The sequence below is a fragment of the Temnothorax longispinosus genome, chromosome 10, assembly GCF_030848805.1.
Source record: "Temnothorax longispinosus isolate EJ_2023e chromosome 10, Tlon_JGU_v1, whole genome shotgun sequence".
Taxonomy (NCBI): Eukaryota; Metazoa; Arthropoda; class Insecta; order Hymenoptera; family Formicidae; genus Temnothorax; species Temnothorax longispinosus.
This window is the reverse complement of record NC_092367.1, coordinates 3760345-3784930: the sequence shown is the minus strand read 5'-3', so window position 1 is coordinate 3784930 and position 24586 is coordinate 3760345. Positions and strand designations below refer to the sequence as shown.

The following is a 24586-nucleotide window of genomic DNA, read 5'->3' as shown; positions in this document are numbered from 1 at the left end:
ACAGTTGCGAAGTTTACACTCTCGCGTGCACTCGGCCGAAATTCTTTCGCAACGATTCCACTGAAGTTTGCATTCGCCCGAACATTCCTCACTGAGTATCCACGTACTTGAAGTTTATTAGGCAACACGAGGCAAAGTTGAAAACATTATAGTCGACAAACGTAACGAGCATACCGGCACGTACATACAGGATATCTAAAAAATATCACACCTGTTCTGCTGGACGAATTGCCTATTTTTGTGAAAATAAAAAACATGAAATATTGTCACAGTTTCTGTCACAAATCAAAAGTTTGTTATTTTAAGACTTTGATTATTTGTTGCGATTTCTGCAAGTTAATTAAAAATTATGGAATACGATTGTATGATCTATTTTTACTCAAGCTTGAAAGAAATTATAGCCTTTCTGTTGTAGAAAGATTTAATTTTTATTTTTAATTAATTTTAATTTTTGTTGAAACTGAAAATTCTTGGAATTTCGGTATTCCTGGCTCAGGGAGCAAGTGCAATAATTCTGAGATACCCTGTATACATTCCGCGGCTGAATTGAGATTGTCCAGAATATTTCAAGCTTTATTTCTCCAGCTTTGCGGCAGTTTATCCCTTGCGAAGAGTAACTGTCGAGCGCGATTCTTACGCTGTTGTGACTTCGTATCTCCGCTATTAATGCGTTGCTACTTTATAATTCTCTTAATAAATAAACTACTGTGATATTTATGTTGGAGGGTCTAATGGCTGGTAGCTGTTCGGGCATTATTTCGAAAATAGTCACTGACTTTTGGAACAAAACTTGATTTTTTTTTTTAAGAAAAGATTTTATGAACTTTGATCTTATCTTATCGCAACCAGTTCCGGAATATCTTGAAAATTTTTAACTAGACTAGTTTGCAAGTTGTCTGGACAGTAGTTGATGACTGGGCGAAGTAATCACTTTAGCTTATAAGCTTGAAAATGAATACGTGGGAATATTCCGACGAAGGATGTGCTTATGCATAAAAGATAAACCGGAGTAACCGTCGGCTATATATTAATGGACTTGTTTTGACTGGCTATTTGGGGAGGCGTTTGAACTGCGGCCTAAAAATATCTCGTACCTAGGCAGTTCGCGGTTAAAGCAACTTCGGCCTATCACGGAGTTGCTCTTTCTGTACCTCCGAATTCTATGCCGGTCATTAATCTTATTACGGCGGCAGTTAATCTTTTCCATGGAAAGAATTACAACGGCGAATTGATCAAATTCATGCGCCAGTGCCGTTGAAGGAAATACTTGATAATACCGGAATATAATCCTATTGGTGTCAAAAACAAGTGAACAATCGCGCATTGTAAATATTCAAATGGGACCGGGACAGTGTAAAATGAAGGATTTTAAAACAACATTTCTGGTCACAGTAACTTTGTATTATTTTTGTATCGCTCTTTAATCTCGGACTTTTCACAAGGACATCGCGCGCACAAAGTATAATATACTCGGCCCTCGTTCGTTTCTGGTAGTGGAGTGAAAGTATACCGGAAAAATAATCGGCTATCTTTGACTTTTCAAGATCAAAGTAATGTACTATGCCTCTTTGTTATGTTTTTAATATCAACTTCAGAAACAATATATACCGTTATGGATTACCGTGATCAGTTTGTGTATAAATTGTAAAAGATTGAAGAAAGAAGATGAAATATATATGCATATATGTATCTTTTGCACTAATCTAGTGTCAATAGTTTCGAATATGTAAATATGTAAACGTATATTATTCAATTTTATAGATGCATTCGCGCGTAATTTTATTTATTTTTTAATAGTATAGGTAGCATAACTGTGGCTTACACACATTTAAAATTATACATATAAACTATTGTCTGAAATTTAGATGGATATTTTAGTTTTTAATAACACAAAAATAAGATGAAAATGTAGATTGCACACGTAGATGCGAGTAGAATCCGCCGTGCTGCTCACCGATATTGTCACACTCGAGAGAGAGGTCGATCGATACAACTTGTGTGTAAAGCTTTATACATAGTGTAGAACGATTTTCAGGCATGAAGCCGGCAGGAAGCCAGGAAAAGAAAAGGAGGCTTTACACATAAAACACAGTGCATCGTATCGCGACATCGATAATCGCGTATAATTTACGAAATATCTCTAATTATTTTACCTCTCTGTACGATCGAAAAATACATCTGTGAAGGCAAAAATATTCTCTTAACTTTATTTTCGACTAACGTAGGAGATAAAATGTGCTATTTGCAAATGCGGAATTTCATTAATATAATAATTTTATTAATAAACGAGCACCTCTCGGAAATTCGTATTTCTTTTTGTATAAAATATAATCACAATTAATCAAATATTTTTTTAATGAAGATATAGAACACAGTCAGTTGTGAAGGAACCGTAAATTAAAGCAATTATTTCATGATCATTCATTATTAATTTTCTCTTTCATTTCTGACTTGAAGTTTTTGACGTAAAGTTCTGATTTATAGTTGTTGACGTAAAGTTAGCCATGCTTAAAGAGAGAGTTATATTTTAATTAATTAATGTTTTAATTAGTTAATATTGAAAACGTAAACGATAAAAATGAAATTTGTACTCACAAAAATCAAATTGCTTATCGCATCACTCTGTTTAATCTAACATATTTTTTAAATTTTTGTTAGAAAAAAATTTTATTAATCTTGTTTTTTGCAACGAAGACTCTACTTGAAAATACATTTTGTAAAAAATTAATAAAAGCTATTTTTGCGATGTACAAAAGCAATGCAAAATATTCGCCCAACGTGGGGCTCGAACCCACGACCCTGAGATTAAGAGTCTCATGCTCTACCGACTGAGCTAGCCGGGCTCATAGGAGAGAGCCCGCATTTTCTCGTACACGTTTTCAGAGTGAATAGGTACAAATACAATAAAACAAAAAAGAAATTTAAATTAAAAAAAAATTTATTTGTTTCTTTTTTTTCTTACAGGAAAGAGGACTTCCAGTACCGGTGCCGGCATTCGATGGACCTAGTGCCTTCGTCCCACTCTCGGAGGTAAGTACTTTTGCATGCGTCAATCGCTTTTGTAGATTAGTATACCAGCTTGTGTTTACGACCGTTCCAATGAGCGTTTATTGAAGTTAACCGAGGCTTAACCTGCTCTTCTGCATCTTTCCGGTCATACTTTTGAAAAGAGATTAAGATTTTTATTGTAGTTATCGTTAATTGATGTTTGTGCGGTTTTAATGGGATTTTGATGCGGTTTTGATGAATTAAACTACTTTGTCATTGATGCAGCATTACGATTATCTTATGCGAAAGCACAATTTGCAATTCAATGCCACATTCGTATAAAATAGCATGTACTTTGAGATAAATAAGAGTAAATGTGTATTAAATGATGAAGCGATGAAGAATATTCAGAATATAATTAGTCGCCTCATTTGCAAGGATAAATGTCACGCTTGCAAAATAATGTTGTGATTATTATTATGTAATTTATCATGAAATATTTTATTTCTAACGATGCTATTTATTTTACTTTGCCGTAATATCAAACGTGATCTTTCTTGTTCAAAATCATAAACGCGGCATCGACGATCACAACAATTGATGCTACGGATAATAAATGTGGGATCGACGGTGAATCGGCATTAAAGTGTGCGGTTTTTCTGCTCTTATTTTTTTTCTGTTAGAGACAGTTTATTTTACTCGCGATCGGCCGGCGCCAAAAGTGGGACATGAAAAACGAATCGGTTGATGTTGCCGCGAATCTGGGCCATCGCATTAACGCTAGCTACGTCAATGATTTCGCCAGCTGATTGGCAATGGTCGGTAACGAGTCGGCCGTGATGATTGGCGCACGTTATACCGGGTGTTGAATCGGTCTAACGCTCACTTGTCCTCGGTGACCCTTAATTTATTTTAATTATTCGCAAGCCCCGGCATTGTTTGTTGAAATGTATTCCTTGCGATTTATCTATCAAGAGAGCTACATTGCCGATCGAGTTGAAGCAAAATATAGATTTTTCTAAAAATATTTTTATTTTTGAAAGACTTTTATCTACGAAAAGAATTACACGAGAATTGTAATTAATATTATTTGAATAGATTGTCTAATTTCGTAATTTTTAATTTTTTTACGTTTTTTGGTTGATCGTTATATTCATTAGACCTGCGAATATTAATAAAAGATATCGTTATTCCTGCTCATTTAATTTTATTTTGCAGGATATAACATTTTTTTATTTTATCAATATACGATAGAAGAGAGGATATCGGTTGTAGTATCGATTGACAGGTGGCGCCAATGATCAAGTTATCGCGCGTTCTAAAGCGCGTTATAATTAGCAATTAGATTAATTAACTGCCGTTCAATAAAATCGGCACGCTCTCAAATATTGAACATATTTTCACGCTTTTAAAAGCCTCAAAGTAAACGCCGTTTTCAATGACGCAAAGAATTTAAATTAGTTATTAATTATTATTGATGTCGATTATTATAATATTGTTTTGTTGCCATGAATTTCAATGTATTTCAATAATGACACTCGAATCACATTTCACGCTCGAGAATTGCTGACGTAATACGTTGCGCATTGCACACATTAACGTGAAACTCATTTTGCACTGCAATTTATGTTATGGCTGCTAATAAACAAGTTTATCGCGATCTATATTTCAAGAGAAATCGCGATCTATGTTATTACCGGATATAATGTTACATAACGCGATAATTTATAGATTATAATATCGAATTTTTTTGCACAACTTTGCGGAGTTTAATAAACGCTATCGTTCTCAGTTTAGATAAGATTACGAGTCGCTGATGCACATGTTTGCAATCATTAAGCAAGGGGGGGGGGAATGTATCGGTTCGAATTATCGTACAAACGTGCGTCGAGCTCGTAATGATTATCCGCACGTGCTGTACAGTTATAGTTATCGGAATATGATTTTTTTCGCATTGCGTGAAGAAGAAGTAAAAACACACTGTCATTCATAAATAAGTTCAATTATCGCATATACGCGGCGTCGCGCAATTAGAAACAGTGCCTTCTAGAAAATGTGGTGCGTGAAGTTAAGTTCTCGTTTCGTTAATCCTTCTTCAACACGGAAAACATGCCATAAAGCCTATTTTTCTAGTAAAAGATCTTAGGCTCGTAATCTTTATACTCTTTATTATAAAGTGGGTTAAAGTGTGCTCTACGAACTGCAACTGCATCCTTGTAATAAATAACAGGTAAGTGTAAACAAATGCATAATTTTGTATAAACAAATCGCACACGATGGTTTTACAAAGATGCAAAACTCGTGACACTTTTAAAAATAGTTTTGTAGACAGAATTGTTGATTTTTTATCACAGAAAAAAAAACATTTTTATGTGGCGATATTATTCTTCGTATATATGTGTATATCATATAAAAACACTTTATTAAGAAATAAAGTGAGTTGACCAGACGATAGCAAAAAAATGTTGTTTGAGAAACTTTGTTCACGTATTATTTCTCATGGAGACATTGTCAAGATGTAGCGGTTATTTTCGCAAGAAATTATAGAGGACTTTTCGATTGAAAGGTGAGGAATTCTCTCGCGAATAATTCGATATCTTCAATTATTTTTAGCATAGAAAATCCTCTCGATGTGATATATCGCTTATTGATTCCTCTGTCACATCTTTATGCTATCCTGTAAATTCTCCGTGTCGCTGAACACGAAATAACTATCGATCATCGAGAATTCGGGTATCAAGCGATGACGTATCGCCGTTCGATGATTTTTATCATTTTTTTAGATCCGCGCAAGATCTTGTGTAACTGACACGCGATCCATTTGTCATGCGCGTAATATCATGCTCGCGATATCATGCTCGGCATCCTTGAATGCAAGCAAGGATAAGTATTGCAGAAAGAGACCGCATATATAGTGGACTATGCAAACGCGTGTAACATTATTTGAAGATGTTAACTGTATAAAAAATAATTTTGCAACATATTGATTACAAGCGTATTTTGTCATGCACATAGAGGTATCGTGTTACTGTTTTATTTTGTTACGTCTTTTCAAAGATAACGTTGCAATTTACGGATTATATTTCTTAGTATTTCTTTTCTTTCGCTTTTCTATAAGAAATTTTATTGCCCTATTTTATCCGCGAACGCCTCCATCGGATCACTCGAAAATACATTCTCTCTTCTATAACTATCTTCACATACTTATTGGTCAATTTCCAAGGAATATTATCGAACGTTCTTCTGCTTTATAGTAGTTCCTTATAGATATCGGGGAACGGGCATCGTGTATCGAGAATGGCTCGAATAAACGAAGTTTCACTTTATCTGGAAAAGCGATAGTAGCTGCCGCGTAGCGCAATTCGACCGCTATTTCCCGAAAACGAATACGAGGTGACCTAAATTTCTGACACTACAGCCAATTTGCACGTCATGTTGCAGAAACACTCGAGGTTTTTTTTTAACGAAAAATAGAACGTGTGGGATGCGAGGGGCGAAGAGAGAGGTTGAAAACCAACAGGAATCTTGATCGGGTCAATGAATATTATTCTTTAGTCAAGCGACTGCTAATAACTCACTTTGTGCTTCATATACGAGCTCCATTAAAGCCCGAATTGAATCTTCAATCTCATTTGTTTTCCTTCGTTTGAGAGTAATCCGCGCAATCTCGTTGATAATGCACTTATGAAGATGGATGACGAATGTCCTACATCTGTGAATCCGATATTTTCTATTTTCGATTTCCAGCATTGCATTGCGTATTTTTATTCCAAGACGATTAAAGTGGTAAAATTTTTTAAATAACACAATCTTTCCTGTGTGGAATATTTATTTTTACAATATATTATTATATTACCGCTACAATTAAGTTTATTCAAGATTAGGTCAGTTGTCTATTGTGTTCCGCATTTTATTTCTATAAACGTTATTTTTTTCTTTCGTAATAAGTGACTATTAATTGCGTATTAGAGCATGGTATTCAGCTCGTTTAACTTAGCCTTGAAGCCCATAATACCGAAGCCCTTTGCCGCAAAGGGATAACATACAATTTATTGCGCTAATGATATTAATTAGCCCCTAAACTGGCTAAACTGGTATTATTTCGACATCTCGTACGTAAAATTGGAGATATACTGACTCAATATGACCGAAGATGAATCAATTTAATCAAGATAGTACTAATTTCAGGAATCATTAATACCGAGTTTATCAAAATAACGATTTATGAAAAATTTAAATGTACATAATTTCTTTTAACGTTAAGTTTTATTAATTAGAATGATAATAATTTATTAAACTATTTTTTTGCTCAATACGAAGAAGAAATATACCAGTTACAGCGGAAGTTCAATCACTTTGTTCACATGGCTCCCTATCTCTTTTTGATGACATCACCTTCATCTATATATGATTATCTACGGGTCGTTGACATCGCGCCTCGTCTTCTTTAATGCGTCAATTGTCGTCGGAGCTCGCGTGCGTTTATCAATTCGACGTAATGGTTCCTATGAATAGAAGGTAGCAATTGCTTTAATTTCGTGGCCCGACGTTTTGAAATATCTCGCAGAAAAGCGACGAACGCGACGTATAACGCGATGGCAGAGACTACCTTATCACGTCCGCGAATTATCTTCCGTTTCTACTCTCATTCATACTGTCGCAACGCGTAGGAAAATAATATTAAGAGTTCGTAATACTCTCTTCTGCAAAGTAACTATTCGTTGTGTACGCATTGTTTGAAATTGCAGTTTGTTCCGGCGCTGCGTGCAGCAACATACAGAATCGGCATGTCATGTGCGCTGTCGCTTAATTATGTTACATCTAGTTGCGAAACCAATAAACCGTCGTCAAAGCAATTTCCATGGCAACGATGAAACGTTGCTGCAGAATTTGAAACTGTAATTCGCTCACAATAACTGCAAATGACAAATCAAGCCGCAGAATTACTGTATTATAATTTTCGCTGCGACATTTAATCCGAAGTTTCAGTTTGCTATATTGTTTTCATTTCCCCGGGATTGCTGTCGTATCATTTTTTTTTTCAGAGGCGAGCTTGTTCGAACTTTTTCGGAACTTCAGTAAGAAATAGCTTATTGAATGTTTCTTCTTAACGAAAGAAGAACAGTTCGGAAAAACGTAAAGTCCGTATAAATTAATAACATAAGTTAATAAATTTATACGGAGGTAATATTTTTTAAGGCATTTAAGGTATTAAAAATGAAATTGATTATTATACAATTATACATGTATGATATGTTAAACTTGTGCCTTTCTTCCGATAATCGATTGATAAAAAATGAGTACTACAAGAGAAGATAGCATCTCTCGAGTTAATTTGCAGTACGTAAACAAAATAATACGTAACGTAAACAAAATAATGTGTAACGTAAAAAGACTCTAGAGCTTAGTGGATGAACAGCGACGAAGTTTGAAATATTCAACGACATTTATGCGTCGCATGCTGTCTCTCGTAGGATATACACTTTGCAAGCTTTCTCTGGCTGGTAATTTTATTAAAAAAATATTGCGCCCGGCTGCAGTATAATTTATCAAAGGCGTAACGATGTTAGTACGCTGTGTAACGCAATTATACACGCGCGTTTATCGGAACGCCAGCGTACGTAATGACTTTCTCTCTCTTTCTCTCTCTTTCTCTTTCGGGCCTCTCTCGCCATTTTTCGCTGTCGACGATATCATTGACGCGAAATAGATGCACGCGGTAGCGGGGAGATAACGCGGAAAAAAGGGCCGGCAGTCGACGGAATAGCGAGATATTTCATGTAAATTCCACCCCATTTTACGCAGCCCACGCGCCGAAGGCCTCCGCGCAAATAAATACCCGCCGCAAGCGGAATACCTATGGAAATATTACCTCGGGAATATGTTTGGTAGCGAATTGAAAATGAGCAGGACATTTGATACAAACCTTTTGTGTCGGCATTCTCTTGAATATTTCCTATTATTGAAATCCTAGTAAGATGTGGGTCGACATTCGATATTTTATTTTTATTTTTGAACTATATTTGAACTATTTTATTAATTTTATTTTAGGATTAGTTCTGATCAATGGAATGTTGTAAGTAATATTATCTATAATCTTTAAAAGAGAAGGAACTAAGTCAACCTTGTTCGCACAAGAGCTATTGTTTTTAATAAGATACTTATCACACACATATTATTGAAAGAATGTCGAATCTGGATTAGAAGATATTTAGGAAATATCGATAATGAAAGAAGAGTGGTATGCACAATCTCTCGAATGATATTATCTTATCATACCCATGTCGATTACCTCTTCGCGTGTGGCTACTTACAGTTACCTCTTGGTTTACCATTGTAAGAAAATTTTGCAATCTCTTTCTCTACCACAATTTAATTGTTATGTCTTTGGATCGATATAGAAATGTCGATACTGTCGACATTAATATATGGTGTCGATTCGGTCGAGATAGTGAATGGCTTTTACGTTTTCTTGCCCGATTGCTCCTCTTACAATTCTTTCGAGGTAATTACAGTTTGAAGCAAACGTTCTGTTAACAAAAGGTAAAATGTGCGACAGATAGTGATAAAGAGACTGATATAAATTTGATACCAGATTTAAGATTGTTTTTCTCATTAGAAATTTAATCGGAGATTTATTCGCCTATAAAATTTCAATTTCTGATATTAAGCAGTTGAGAACAAAGTAGAAATTAAATTTTTATTTAGATTAAGCTGATCTTTTCGACGGGTATTAATAAATTGTGGTTGGTTATTAAAATAATAATGGCATTATTAATTTGACGATGCATTAATCAAGTACATTAATCATGCGCTTAACGGCGTGAGTTTTATTGAATCAATTGTTCCCGAAGATATTTCTTCGGATTGTAAGCCGCTAAGAGTATCATTGGCCTCTTTCTCGTTGAGAGTAGAGTTTCGTTCGTATCGATGTTTGCTGTTATACCTTCTGCGGGTGGTCGAGACTCGAGCTAAAACAAAAAGTTCTTCTTATAGAAGGATATTGTTTAAGCTCCGATTTCTATTGCAATGACAAACACGGGCGTCAGTTTACCGAGACTCACGAGTCACAATAGGATCGATTAGTTGAAGTCTGACACGCTTCTGATATTACGACTTCTGCCTTAAGTTATCGCTTAAGCAACCTCAAGTTGTTGATATCGCTTTGATTGACTTGTTAGTATGATCATAGCTTATCAGTGCCGAAAACCTCTCTGTTAGTTATTCATTAATAATTAATTTTCTAAAATAAGGATTACGAAACATAGATATCAAGAGAGAACTTTGCAATACGCGATAAACTCTCTATTGGCGAAATACAAACTTGATAAACGGGTTAAATATCTTGCGATATTTATCCTATTCCATTTCTTTTCTTCTGTTTTTTTTTTTTAAATTGTAAATTTGACATTTTTCTGTATAACTCTTTCAATATTCGTTAAATGTTCATTACAGATATAAAATATTTATTTTCTATGAAGAAGAGCTTCTGCAATTGAAATGATTTTACCCATATAGATATTTACAGTAATGTTTCACATTGCTCTGCTTGCTAAGTAATTTATAAGTGCATTTAATAATTTGATTTGATCGATGATTACATTTCTCATAACTGTTTATGTCTACTTACGAGACCCACATTTTAAGGAATTCTAGGATGCCATCGCGAGTATCTCTCGTTGAATAGTTTCTTAAGTTCACAAATCATTAGGTTGGTTTGTTGAGAAATTTCTTACTGTATTAAATGTTTGTAAGTAAACAGCCGTGAGAATATGCAAGGAACTGGTTGTTTGCTAGTCAGTGACGTATTTATTAAATGCACACAGAAAATAGTTGAAAAGTTTTAAACCTCAATTATTCGAAATGTATTAAACATGACCATTCTATTCATTATTATTCGAATAACGACCGATGCATATAAGGAGAGAAAATTACTTAACGTTTACAAATTTTATATACATATACAGGGTAAGTTTTATTTCGTGTGCCAATTATCTCAGAAAGTATTAGTTTATTGGAAAAATGTTTCAGATAAAAGTTGAAGGGTTCAGAGAGGACCCATAAACGATCTTATTAGATTTTGAGTCCGGGGCCCGTGTTAAGCCCAGTATTGGCGGAAATAATTGGCACATGAAATAAAACCCACCTGTGTATATGTCTATACATAATGTATTATATAACCTCAATATTTCAGAAAGGAATGAAATAAACTACTTGTAAATTAGATATTACTTCTTTTGTATGATTTTTTTAAATATTTTTTAATTATTTTTTCTATATTTTTTGTATCAAGCGTTGTGCTTGAAGCGCATGTTTCGTGTTTCATTAGGAAATTCGCTATTCTCGTGGGTATGCATTGAAGTGTACCGAGCGAACAATCTTCTCTCTTGCATTGTTCGGTAGTAAAATGATCTTATCTTTAGCACAAGTTAGCAAAGAACAGCAAGACAAAGAAAAGGACAGGGTGGTACGATAAGATAAGCAAATAATGGGAAAAAAACCGTATCGTTGCACGAACGATGCATTACTGCAAAAATGTCATCGTTACACAATTCCTGGACAAAATCGACTTTAAAGTAAACGATCTCTTTAAAACATACCGCAGATATTGCTTCTATCCATTATAAGTTTCTCTCTTTTGCTCATATTTCTTATCATAATTAATCTTTCTTATCCAGCTATACGCGATAGTTATTCGGAATGTTTGAAAACAATTTCTTGGTTCTGACCAAGTTACATCAATATCGCATATTTTATGTAATGATGATATTTGACATGACGCAAATTGCGTTTACAAAAAGATCTAGAAATTATATCATTACGTTGAATATCAATACTCAAATTGAATAGAGGCTCTGTTATGATTTCCTGTAGAATTGAATGCAAGATATTGTACATCCTTATCTCGCAAATTATTTTGTAAGATAATATTATCTTAATTTGTTATGGTTTTTCTGAGATTTTACTTTTAAGAACCTCAATCCCGAGTAAAAAAGTAAAACGTTTATATTTAAGAAAAAATTGTGTATTACTGAAAGAAGAGAGAGAGAGAGAGAGAGAGAGAGAGAGAGAGAGAAAGCACTTTTAAAAAACATTTATACCTATAAAGAAGATGAATACGAAAGGTATAATAACAATGTGAAAGTCTGTTTTCGTATCGTTTTTTTCTCTTCTTCATGAAACATGGCTAACCAATTTACTACTAGAAAGCTTTACAGTACGACGTTGTCGAAATGTAGAGACTGTCTAAAATCTTAAAAGCATTTTTTATCTCTTCGATATTAATAGTTACTCGGAAAATATATTTTTTTATATTGTAATCTTTTTCGAATTAACCATATTCGTCGGCTTATACTATCTTATCTAATCGGCTTATCTTGTTAATTACAATTTTTTTTCTATTAGCGACAAATTTTTTGATAAATTTTGCAATAGCAATTTATTTTCTATATCATTTTCTATATCTAATGATTATACCTGTCGTTAAGGAAATAAATGTTGTAATCTTGTGAAACTAAATAAAATTTAATTGACGATAACATAAAAGAGAGAAGTGTTGTGGATAACGTGAACATTAACTAAAGTATTTTTTCTCAATCGTTTCTTTTATTCTAATGCCAACGAAATATATTAATCGTTCAAAATCTTAAAATATTTTTTGTATTTCCGTAGATACATAAAAACCATATAAAAACAATGCATTTTTTTTATATATAGCCTTTTTGACATTAATTATATTTTATTCTAATTCATTTATACTTCTGATTATCCCGATTGAATCGTGGATATTCTTATTGTATAATATCAATATATTTTTTGAGAAATTGATTAGTCTTTATAAAAATTCGATAGTGTGTAAAATATGTCATATAATTTGTATGAAATTTGTGACATGTGGTCTCCATATGAAAAGTGACTAACTCTACAGTAGAAATTGCGTGCGGATGGCACGCAGCTAAGTGAAAGCGATAAATCTCGAAACAAGGTCGTCGCACACAAAATAACGTCGACAGCGCGTTCTCGAGCACATGTGCCCTTTGTATTAAATCGCGTGCTTAATATACATATAACGTGTCGATGGTACTAATGTAAACCAGCGAAAACTGGAGTAATTAGTATTTCAAAATTGAATTCCGCACCGATTCCGATTAAATTCTCTAAAATCCTACTAAAAATCCGTGTATTTCACGGTAGGATAATTAAATGCAAAAATAAGGGAGAAAAATTGTTTGGAGAAATTTTTCATTAAATTCTTTGTACACAGAGGCAGATCTGAAAATTGAAAATACAGGAAGGAATTTTGGAACAAAACAACGCATTTAGATTAGATAGAGAATTTCGAGGGTAACGAATTTTAGAGATTACAAAAGACAAATAAATTTTATCGGACTTTATTGTAACGGTGTAACAGACGTTCGTGTGTTTATTGACACAATGCCCGCAAGTTACAGTCGGTTAGCTGTGCTCCAAAGAACAATTGCCTTGGTCACGCTGCGCCCCCAAGTTTTGGACCAATCAGCGCGTTCTGTCGGCCGGAGTCAATCGTAATGTACTCACACAGACGCGCGCAGCCTGCCGGCCGGCAGTAACGTTGCGTCGCATCTCGCGGTCTCCCACTTTCGCATCGCACGCCGTTGAGGTAGGACGGTGTACCTCGTGCTCGGACGTGCTACATTTAACGACAGGCATTTAACGCGCGTGATCGAATCGGAGTTTTCCTGTGGTCTGGTATCTGCGACGTTATTACATATAGAAGTGCGTCGTGACGCTTCGTTCGCATTAATAGATTCCTCATCGCCGTGTTAAGAGGATTGTCACGTGTGCCAAGGCCGATATCTGCTACCGTCTGACAGGTATGTGCAGAAAGAGGTAGAGGCTAGGAAATAAAACGGCGAAGAAAGTTCGAACTATAGGTATTGCTTGAACAAGAATTCTTATTTGTTTGTGAGGACGTCAACTTTTCTACGAAGTTTTTTCTGTTTACTTTTTTGACGCATTTGCGGAAATAAATTATTCATTAGTGTCATAAATTACGATCATGGAATTTATGTACGGTATATATTAAGGATATTACGCGTGTCAGCGTTACATGTGATGCTGAGTAAGTTGCGCGTGCAAAATGATCTATGACGGGAAACGTAACATTGGCTGCTAGATGTGATTGTGTGCTGAAATAAAAGTGCGATAGTGTGCGGAAATGCGCGCTCCGATTTTGCGTCGCATAGCGCGACTTGTTTTTCTAGGTCAGCCGGGCGATCGCGATGGAAAACAAGCTCTCATGCGTTTCGGCAACGTGCTTCTAAGAAATAAATAAACTTTTGCCTTGCGAAAAATTCCAAACACTAAATTTGCACGAATAACATTAAATGTGGCAATTATCGTGCTGATGTCATCCGATCGCAATCGTGGAATTTAAATTAAATTACTTATCGTATAATACGATCGGTATCATAATTATTAAGAAGATTAAAAATCAGATCTATAACAAGTATAATTTAATTTAAGGCTTTAATTATTCCCCTTCTTATTTAAGATTTAACGAAAAATCGTGATTATATATTTTCATAGAGAATATTTTAGATATATCGTAAAATATCAAAATAGATTTTAGCGAATGTTTTATTCAGCTGCCAGCTTAGTACAATATTCGAAAAACAATATCGTAGGAATCTCGGCAATTAATGTTCCTGAAAATTAAATTTATCAAGTAAAGTGACAGGAAATACCGACTCGCGAGAGTTCTATTAATTATTCGAAAATTAATTTGTCAATTAAGGGATGTGAGTGAGATACGATTTAATTTTCGTCGTTAAATTGCTTTGTAATTAGATCAGTAATTCAATCTTTGATACGGGAAAGTTAAATTAAAATTGATTAAATTATTTTTCTTCCTATATATCTATTTTCTATTTTTACTGTATCATTCTCTTTCGCACGTTTCCGACTTTCACTCAACAAGAATGTAATCTCATCGAGTTATATAATATTACAAATATATTGAGGATATACAAATTACCAAGAGAAATTTATTTCCTGATTACTTTTGAACAGAAAAAATTGAACATAAAATCTATATTGAACGGTATTGGAGATCACGCGCTAGTCTACCGATATGTTTTCGGCTTACGAGGGATTTATTTAATAACGTATACACTCTTCGAGATTTACATACTGTGTACTTGAATTAAATGTTTGTTACGGAAGGAGCGCGCTTTCGGTACACTCCGCGTAGATTGTTATCCCGTGCACTTAACCGTATCTGAAATGCTAATATCGAACGTTCACCGGTTCGTCGTCACTGTAAGCAGTGGTAAGTGACGGCCCTTGTAGCCTATGTAAACGCATATCCGGGCTTTACACAGTGTCGTTGCATAAGTTTGTGATTAAATATACGCGTATATTGAATCGCGACCGAATCTTACGCACGACCTCGGGAGTTATAGTTTCGCAACACACGATGTAGAAACAAAAATAAATAGAATAAAGTGTTATATGCGATTGGATTTATATTTTTATACGGTCAAATGCGAATGATCCGACTTGATGTTTGCCCGATTTTATTTTCACGATTTCTATTAGGTAAAAAATATTACGTCTCGCCTGTGTTTTTACTTGAATAAACAACAAATTAAAAAAGAGTATTCCGTGCATTTAGCAAATCCATACATTTTTTATAATTTTTATTATATTTATATTATACATTCATAACCAAATCCGTGACGGATTTTATATTTTACATTTTAAAAAATATATTGCTTACAGAAAAATGTAGCTATGTATGCACAGTAAATTATATTTTTAACAATACAACAACAGGAGTTGTTAATTACGTGCGGAGTAATAAAAAAAAATTAGAGGGACCATAATCTTGTTTTTCGAAAAAATGTAGTCTGTATAAGATTTAGAGAATTTATCAGGACGAAAAACTGGCCACGTGAATATGCAAAAATCTTGTATAATCGCACAGTGGTTTAATCTAAATGTTTGTCGAGTCAGCTGATGCTCGGCGAAAATTGGAGCGTGAAACCAATAACTAGAGATTAAACGTGAAAAACGTGCGAAATCAGTTTCGCCGTTTTTAACGTCAGATTAATATTTACAATTGCTGATCTCTTGTTACTGTTATTGAGAGCATTATTAAACTGCGCTGAAATTGTTTAATATGATATAAATTTATAATAATATAAATATATAAGAAAGAAGATAGTTTACATAACTGCTATATAATCTCATTACTTTCGAGACTATTTGGAATATAGATGCAATATAATTAGGCGATTGAATTTCAAGAAGTTTATTCGTTTAATTAAAAAGTTATCCAGATGGTATTGGAAGTTGCAAAAAGATGACGAATCGACGAATATAATTATCCTCATAACGTAATTCCTTTAGTAACTATTTGTTTCAAAGCGCAGCCATGCTTCGTCGAATTTGCGTAATGAATGCTGAAAGCTAAGCTGTTTTTCAATGGCTCGTTGCTACGGTTTTGTACTTTGGTTTTAAAGTTAGTATATAAAATCTAGCTTATCTGCCATATAGCTTAGCTTTGACGTCGACTGCTTGACGACTGCTGTTCTTTTTAAGTCGTACATACAGTGATGACTATATTCAGTTTTGAAGGAAAGAACAAAATACAGCTCGGAAATTGAAAAGGTGGCTCATGTTTATTATTTTATTTTAAATACAGAAATTAACGTGTAGCTGTATTATGAGATATTAATTGCTAAAATTAAATCGTAAAGCGTAACATACATAATTGTTTAAAATAAATATATCAAATATCATAAATCATATAATATATGATTTAATGTTGACATTTTGAAATATTTTACTGAATTTTGATATAAATATTACGTTATGTATTTACATAGCGTGAATTTTAATACAGTTTCAAAGTCAAATGATAATTAAATTGCAAAATATTTTGCTTAAAAGGTCTATGTTTTCTACACCTTTTTTCACCATGGTCAAAGTACGGTGTTGCGTAACTCATTTATATACGTTTATGCTTTCGATGAAGTCAAAGTGCGATGCAACGAGATGCGCGTTTTTTTCTTCAAACTTTTCTTCATAAAAGCGCCAAAAATACCCGTGAGACAATGTATGTACAGCATTAACAATGCACCGCGAATTGATTTGCTCGTCGAAAAAACGCGAGAAGTACGTATCTCACGCGTTCAATAATTACACGTGTAATTTTCACACGCTATCGCGTACTTAATCGCGTTTATTCGGAATATTAAGATTGCAATCGTTTTTCAATATGTATTATTTATCATATGCTATATGGCTGCTTTGATAAAATCAGAATGAAAAGGTTAATTTATTTCAAGTCAGTTTATTCGGATATAAAGCTACGTGGTATATCTACACCAAGAGCTTACTAAAGCGGCGAAGTGATTTTCTGATAGTCCTATATAGATAGATTACTTAAATACAAGTTTTAATAATTATCTTATTATTAACCATTTTCGCAAATTCAGAATCAACGCTTTTTACAGAAATATCATGATCCCGTCTGTATAAATAAGATCGCTCTTATCATCGCGTACCTTCGTTTGCACGAAACGGCACGCCGTGTTCGCGTCTCCCGAAGGATATTTCCTGTCCGTCCGTAAAAACGGAGAATTCCGGACGCGCGCGACAACTCCCTTTTTCATTGTGGACATAGAGATTTTTGCCGCTGGATAAAGAACAATGACTGGCGGATAAAAAGAATTATAGAACGGCCGTTGGCACAGGCATCGCCGAATCCGTCAGATTTGTCGATTCGGTTGGTCGACTAGACTATTTCAAAACCGAAAATAACGAACGTGTTTGTTCGCAAGTCTCTCTCGCGGTTACCATTCTTTTGGTTTTCGCTTATTCTTAAAAAGAAAAAGCGTATTTAAACGTTGCGATGCATTTAGTTTATATAAATTTACAGCTAAAAGCGTATACAATATAATTAAGAAAAATATAAAAAGTAAAATTTTCCATAAAATGATGTAATTAAGTTGATGCACTTATTAATTTCTGGATTTTAATACATTTTTTCCTCGTGATATGTGTAAAATTAAAAATATCTTTGCGAATAATGTGTTCTAAAATGAAAATTTTCTGTTAGGATAAAAAACCAATTGAAATTAAACTCTCTCGCAACTGCAGTTACACCGCTGTTTTTCTCCGACATGACGCGCGGCTGGCATTTTTCCGTGTTTTCGCTGCCGTGAATTCCGCGTGCATGCTGGAAACGCGTTGCGCCGTGGCGCTTTTCAGCCAGATTGCAGCGTCAAAGCTGCGCCGAGATTTGCCAGCTCGTAGAACAAAAGGCTACAAAGCCTTTGCAAATGACATGATCCGCGAGCTTTTTCGCGTCCCGCCGTTGTATTCGGCGCATCCGCGACATATACGAGCACCCGCGCGCTTTACAGGATGGTCCGAAAAGTTACTGCTCTGAAAAAGGTTTGCATTTTTATTTGAGCAGTCCGCCTCCAATTTTATTCTTTTATTGAAGAAAGCATGCTGATTTTTATTAAACAAATAATATGGTAGTACATAATATACTATCAGTATTTATTATAAAGCTGATTATTAGCTGCTTAATTATACGGTCTAGTTAACGTCGCATACTTTTCCATGTGAAAAAGTGATACACAAGTAATCTCAAAAAGGAATTTATGGAAATTGGAAAACACAAGAAAGACAGTCTTCATAGGCCTTTTTTGTCGTTTCTAGGTTGAGACTATTAATAGTTTCTTCTTTTTATTTCTGAGACAAGTGCTCAGTTACACTTGCCGTTGTAAGTTGAATGCGTTTGAATAATTATCTTTTTTTTTTCGAACATTCTATGTTAATCCAGTTTTCCGTCACGATTGGAAATGTCACGAACAAAACGTCCTTCGTTATACGTACGATTATTGAAGTTCTCATTTTCGCCCGCACGATCGCGCGAGATAATAAGCTATCCATGGAGATAATAAATGTTCGTGTACATTTTAGATAACGAATCTCGGGATATCATAAGAAGTATCTTGTTATTGTCATTTGCAAAGAGTTGTGAAGTCTTATATAATGTATCCTGCACTTAAAATTTTATAAGGATTTTTTCGATACATCTGTACATCGTCGCGGATGACGAAAAGATTAATTGCAAAACGCGGTTATTACTTTTTTAACGAGTTCTTTCGCGCTGTATTTACATTAGCATAGCTGCGAGTAGCACGTGTCGTTTTTACCGTGATGGAAATGTGACGACGCTTCGCATGGATGTTGGAGAAATCGCGGGCCATCTCATCCGTGATAGGGCAATGACGTATTCGATGAATGAATCGCGTTGCTATGGCTGCCTGGCCGCGCGTATTGACGTAAAAAGCGTCTATAACGGTACGTGCTTTTTACAAAAGAATGCTTAATTATCCGAAGAAAGTAGTACAAGAGTTGTGATTCGAAAGTGTATTGTCCTAGAATGTGACGAGAAATTAGGTATAGCGTGTCTTCCGACTTTGGACAAGTATGTTTAGAAATGTTATCGCATCGCGAGGACTTTGGTTTTGCACTTTGTTCGCAAATATAACGTATTTTTCCAACTTGGACTCGCGATGAAAAACGTCATTCTGATAATGTGACGTGTTCTTTCTTTGTCTTACGTCGCAACTTCTAGGGTAAACTCGGGTAAGATGGCCATACAGGAAAGATGGCCAACCTATGTTCTTTCAATCTAGCTCGCCATGAAACGTCGAATGAACATGAGTTGGCCATCTTTTCTGTATGGCCATCTTTTACCCGAGTTTACCCTATTTCCAATAAAATATATGCGGACGGCAGTAATTAAAGATTAGCAAATAGGGGTTTTTCGGCAATTTAATCTGTTATTGTCACATCCAATGCTTATCTTATTGACTGCGTTAGTGCTTCTCCATAGAGCAATTTCGATTACGTTATTGGCTCAACCTCGTAACCTTCTGGGCTATATGATAACTCGACAAAGTTTAAAGCGCTGTTTCCTCAAACTTTGTAGCATTTATCACCACAAAATTTTCGGTTCGCTCGAGTTCATGATTTGTCTTACAATGGAATGAATAGACATGCTGGCCACTTTTATCGAAAATAAAATAATCTCGAGAAGAATTTCGATGGAACTCGCAGAAGTATAATGTTCACACTTTGAAATAAAATAGTTTTCAAACGATTGAACCGGGAAAAGAATCTATAATCCAAAGTCAAGTTTTGAGAATAACGCGTCTGAGATTTTGATTTCATGTCTTGCGTACGAGTAAGGATATTTTTAATAAATGATATTTTTGTGTTTCTTATGCATAGCTTTCTCTACAAAATTAATCAGAAAAGTAGGATAGAACATTTATATATTGCTCATAAAAATAGATTTGTTTTTAAGTCTATTTTTCCTTGTATCTATTCTAGCAGTTCTTTTTTAATATAAATTATTTTGTGCTTTTTAATATTATATATACCTACATGTAACTGATATGGAACAATGTCGATAAAAAAGTAAATTGCGATCTCTTTTATTATCTGAATAAAAATTTAAATGCTAAAAATAAATATTGGCCGCATGAAATAATTTTTATCTGGGCTACGTGAAAAAAAATACATATTTGTCATTTTTAATTTAATGTATTTTTTAATTTTAATATATCACGTATATTTTTTTAGTCAAAATAATGAAACACAATTAATATATATTTTAATTATTTTGAATTTTATCGTAGTTAAAATGATGTTTTTGATGTCTATCATTTAAAAAAACCGGAATTGAACTTTATTCGATGATGATATCCATTGTTTGCATTCACAAACCGTCCATTGTTCGAGCAATGTCGTATTTGACTTTATTTATGCATTGTTAATTTCTGCATTGTAATCTTTTCCTCGAATAGGAAGAGACCTTTCAACAATCAATGGTCATTGTTCTTGCGGCAAAGTAAAGCAAAAGAAGATCGGGTCGTAAGGAAATTCTATTACTTTTATCTTACTAACTTCAAGAGAAATGGTTGTAAGTAATACTTTACGGCACTTGATTTTCCATTTGCATTTCTTTTGCTCCAAGAATATTAAAAAACTCGCGGCGATAATGAAGTCTGCTTGCAAGTATGTTACTTACAGTTATCGGGATACGATTATTACGGTCAAAATTAGGCAATTAAAAGTTTCGCTTTGCGCAAAAACTATCTTGATGAGCTAAACGATATCTGTGGCGCGTAACTTTCCTAAAATTATGCAAGAGTATTAATATTGTAATAACTATCTCATTATATGCCTATCTCATTATGCATATTATTATTCACAAAGTTGGGTGCAATGTACTTTAAATTTATGTTGTAGTTCATAATAACATACAGAATTACAGGCACACTGATATGATATTTGTTAGTTGGTAAAGTATAAGTTTGAATAATAAGTTTGAATAAAACAGAGGATATATGGATGAGAAAAAAATTATTTGACATTATCTAGCTGGTTTATATTTAATCTTCCGCGTGTGAATATTAATCAGTTTTTTAGTGTAGATTTTTGCAAAAAAATTATTTTGTGTTATGGAATATTTTTAAAAAAGTGTTGATTATGGAACGTAAAAGATTCTTAAATAGTAGCTAACTGAAACTATAAAAATGATTTACTTCTTCATGTATCTAAATTAGTTCATGACAATCTAATTTCCTTAATGCCTTTTTAAAATATCTTTTAAAGATATACATATATGTATAAAAGGAATATAAAATAGGTATTTATATTCCACAATATAACTTTCAAAAGTACAGTGTTAAAAGAAAGCTTTCCAAAAAATGCAATTTGTTATAAATATTAAAAATTCCATTTTTTCATAACTCGAATATCTAAAACAAATAAATTTATAAAGTTTGTTTTCTCTTGCTTCGTAACTTGTTATTATACTTATTATTTTGAGGTATTAAGAGCGATTAAGAACGATTTACGCGATCTTGTTTTTATTGTAAACGGCAAAATCCTGATACTAATGTAGAAATAGGATTACGATAATAGACGAGCTCAAGCGTGTATTTTCCTCAATACTCATAATCGCGAATCTGCTTTTCATGCTCTCCCATGTCGGTGTGAGTCGTCCGTCTGTAATTAGGCTGCCTTGTCATCCGACCTATTTAGCCTTGCATGCAAACGGATTTAATTCGACAAGCCGTAATCATCGACAGCGCAAATCGCAGTTTAATTACCTGCAGTGCGACATTGACTATTTCAAAGCTTTGCAGAAAATTGAGTACGGAAACAAAGCATATATAAAGTAGACAATTTGTCTGTGTTTAAGCACCTCTCTAATTCGCATTAATCTTCAACATCTGTGTAAATGTTTAATGAATGCATTGTGTTTTGTTTATTAAACTTAGACGGGACTAAATTAATTGCATTGGTATTGGAAAGTCACGATATCGTCTTTTCTCAATGAAAAAAAATCTTTAATACCGTACGAATCTCTATTGGCTTTTGTAATTAGGAGAAATTTGTTATGATGTTGCTTTTATTATTGAACAATATCCGCTATCTCGTATACGAACGATAACTATTTCAAGATACTTACGATATTTATTCAAAATTTTGCGAATGGATAAAATGTACGTTTCCATTATATTAAATAAAAGCGGATTGTTATGTGCAATTTCGCCATATTTTATTGGTCTGCGCGCTGGATTTGGTCGAGTTTTTGTTCGGTCGTACATTCGGTACATTTACGAGATTACTCGTGCTTTTGAATATGGGTTTGCAATGTGGCGATCGACCGAGGCGACCGTATTAACAGTGCGCGCGCTATCCGCGATCTCACTGCCGGAATCTGTCACAAAGTTGTCGAAGTTGCTTCGATTAATACTCGTTCCTGCCGGCAGGAAACCGATGAGTCGCCGACGAACGGTTTCTAGCTTTTTGCTCGAGGCTGTAATGCATTTGTAAAACGTGACACGTTTGATAAGCGGTTTGCGAGGGTTTAGAAATTCTACGGTAGTTCTATGCATTCGTATGTTCGAACAAAAGCGCATGTAATACGTGAAACAAGAATAACAAGAGATAGGAGGACACTAAAAATACAATAATTATTACCTATGTCTAATAATATAAAATATTATTTGAGTTAAAAATATTATTGCGCGTATTACAAAGTTAAACCCGCAGTAACATCCAGCAGCCAATGATTTCAAGATCCGTCACGTAATCGAACAAGAAACAATAGAAATTCTACAATACTATCAACTTAATAGAAACTTTTCGTCACGTAGAATCGCCCTTTTGAGCCATCGTGTGCGATCGATCTTGTTATTAAAGTCAGCATCGTGTGGCGCAGCGCACAAATCACCGATTTATGCTGGAACTTTCCTTTGCAGGTATCGACAATATATCTTCCGGTAGACAACGACGACGCTGGCGAAGATATTGTCTTCGTAGAAGCAACGCGCGTCTTCGGAAACCAATTAAACCGGCTGTTCCTCTGCAAGGAACGTATTTCTGTCTCGCGAAATATTCAGCAAACTGAAGTCTCACGATCTTCAAGTTTGATCAGCGAATCTAACGAGAACCGAAGTGGTCCCGAAGCGTGACTGTTTGATCACGTGAAACACTCGAATTTGACGAGAGAATATATAAGATGATGCTGATGCAGGAGCCCGGTTGGAAGCTGGAGCGTAAGGGCTCGGGGGCGCAGGTGCTGCGCAAAGATGGATCCCACTTCAAAAGCAATACCGCACGCGTGTGCTTCCGATGCGACGTGGAGATACGCGAATTCGTGCCCGATGAGGATTACGGTATGACGGAGAGCATGGAAATGGAAACGGCCGCAAGTCCCCTGGCGATGCTGTCCAGTTGCGTGGCAGCGCTTTGCGTCACCATCCTCCTGCCTTGGCTCCTGATCGGGGGCTAAATCGCGCCGCTTCTATCATCGATCGCGGCAGGACGTCGTCGCTCGAAAGATTCGCATCGACAACATCATCCTTCGATTGATTCTCGACTACGAGTGTACTCGGGTACTGGTATCCGTCTATTCTTACGCTGGTGAGAATCCCAATAGTCGCTCGTGGTACATTTGACGGTTAACGATGGTTGCGTGAATTCTTGAGTCGAACGTGCTCAAGAAATGTTAAGATATTATTGTATACTACAGTATCCGTGATCAATGGATATTGTAATACTTTCGGGCATTTTTTTCGATTAGAGCGAAGACTCGCTATTCCCGTTCGAATATCGATCATTGGATATCATTCGAGGAAAGACATCTCTTGCATGAGACGAGAGTGTCACGCGGTTAATTGTTTTATCAATGAACCGAGATAGAGAGATGAACAAGTTTTATTGCTATGATTATATATAGGATTTATAATTGCTTTCATCGCGTTTGCAGATTGATGTGACGATTCAGAAGTTTATTCTTATCGATTCTATACTGAAAATTCTCTGGAATTTATGATTTATGATAAAACAAATTTTTTTACAAAATTTGAACGTGTCGAAAAGAATTTTGATTTAATACGTGATGAACAAAGTCATATTTATAACAATGCGAGCTAGAGATTCAGAATTCGATTCAGAGTTCAAAGAATAGCAAGCACTAGATATTTTTTAGAATAAGTTATAGTGACCG

The 24586-nt window shown here is 34.7% G+C and overlaps 2 protein-coding genes and 1 non-coding gene across 4 annotated transcripts in view; 2 read left to right on the top strand and 1 right to left on the bottom strand.

The window, feature by feature from the left end:
• Positions 1-24586, top strand: part of Sesn (Sestrin) — a 168394-nt gene that overhangs the window by 28183 nt on the left and 115625 nt on the right. For both annotated transcript variants that reach the window (XM_071790346.1, XM_071790347.1), the window contains one exon: positions 2965-3030. In XM_071790346.1, coding sequence (XP_071646447.1) covers positions 2965-3030 — 66 coding nt within the window. The remainder of the gene's footprint in view (positions 1-2964; positions 3031-24586) is intronic.
• Trnak-cuu (transfer RNA lysine (anticodon CUU)) lies at positions 2771-2843 on the bottom strand. Its single transcript has one exon. It is a non-coding gene; the product is annotated as a tRNA-Lys (tRNA).
• Positions 13573-24413, top strand: LOC139820219 (uncharacterized). Its single transcript, XM_071790363.1, has 2 exons — positions 13573-13841; positions 23337-24413. Exon 2 carries the CDS (start codon positions 23597-23599, stop codon positions 23867-23869), a length of 273 nt encoding a protein of 90 aa, XP_071646464.1. The 5' UTR covers positions 13573-13841; positions 23337-23596; the 3' UTR covers positions 23870-24413.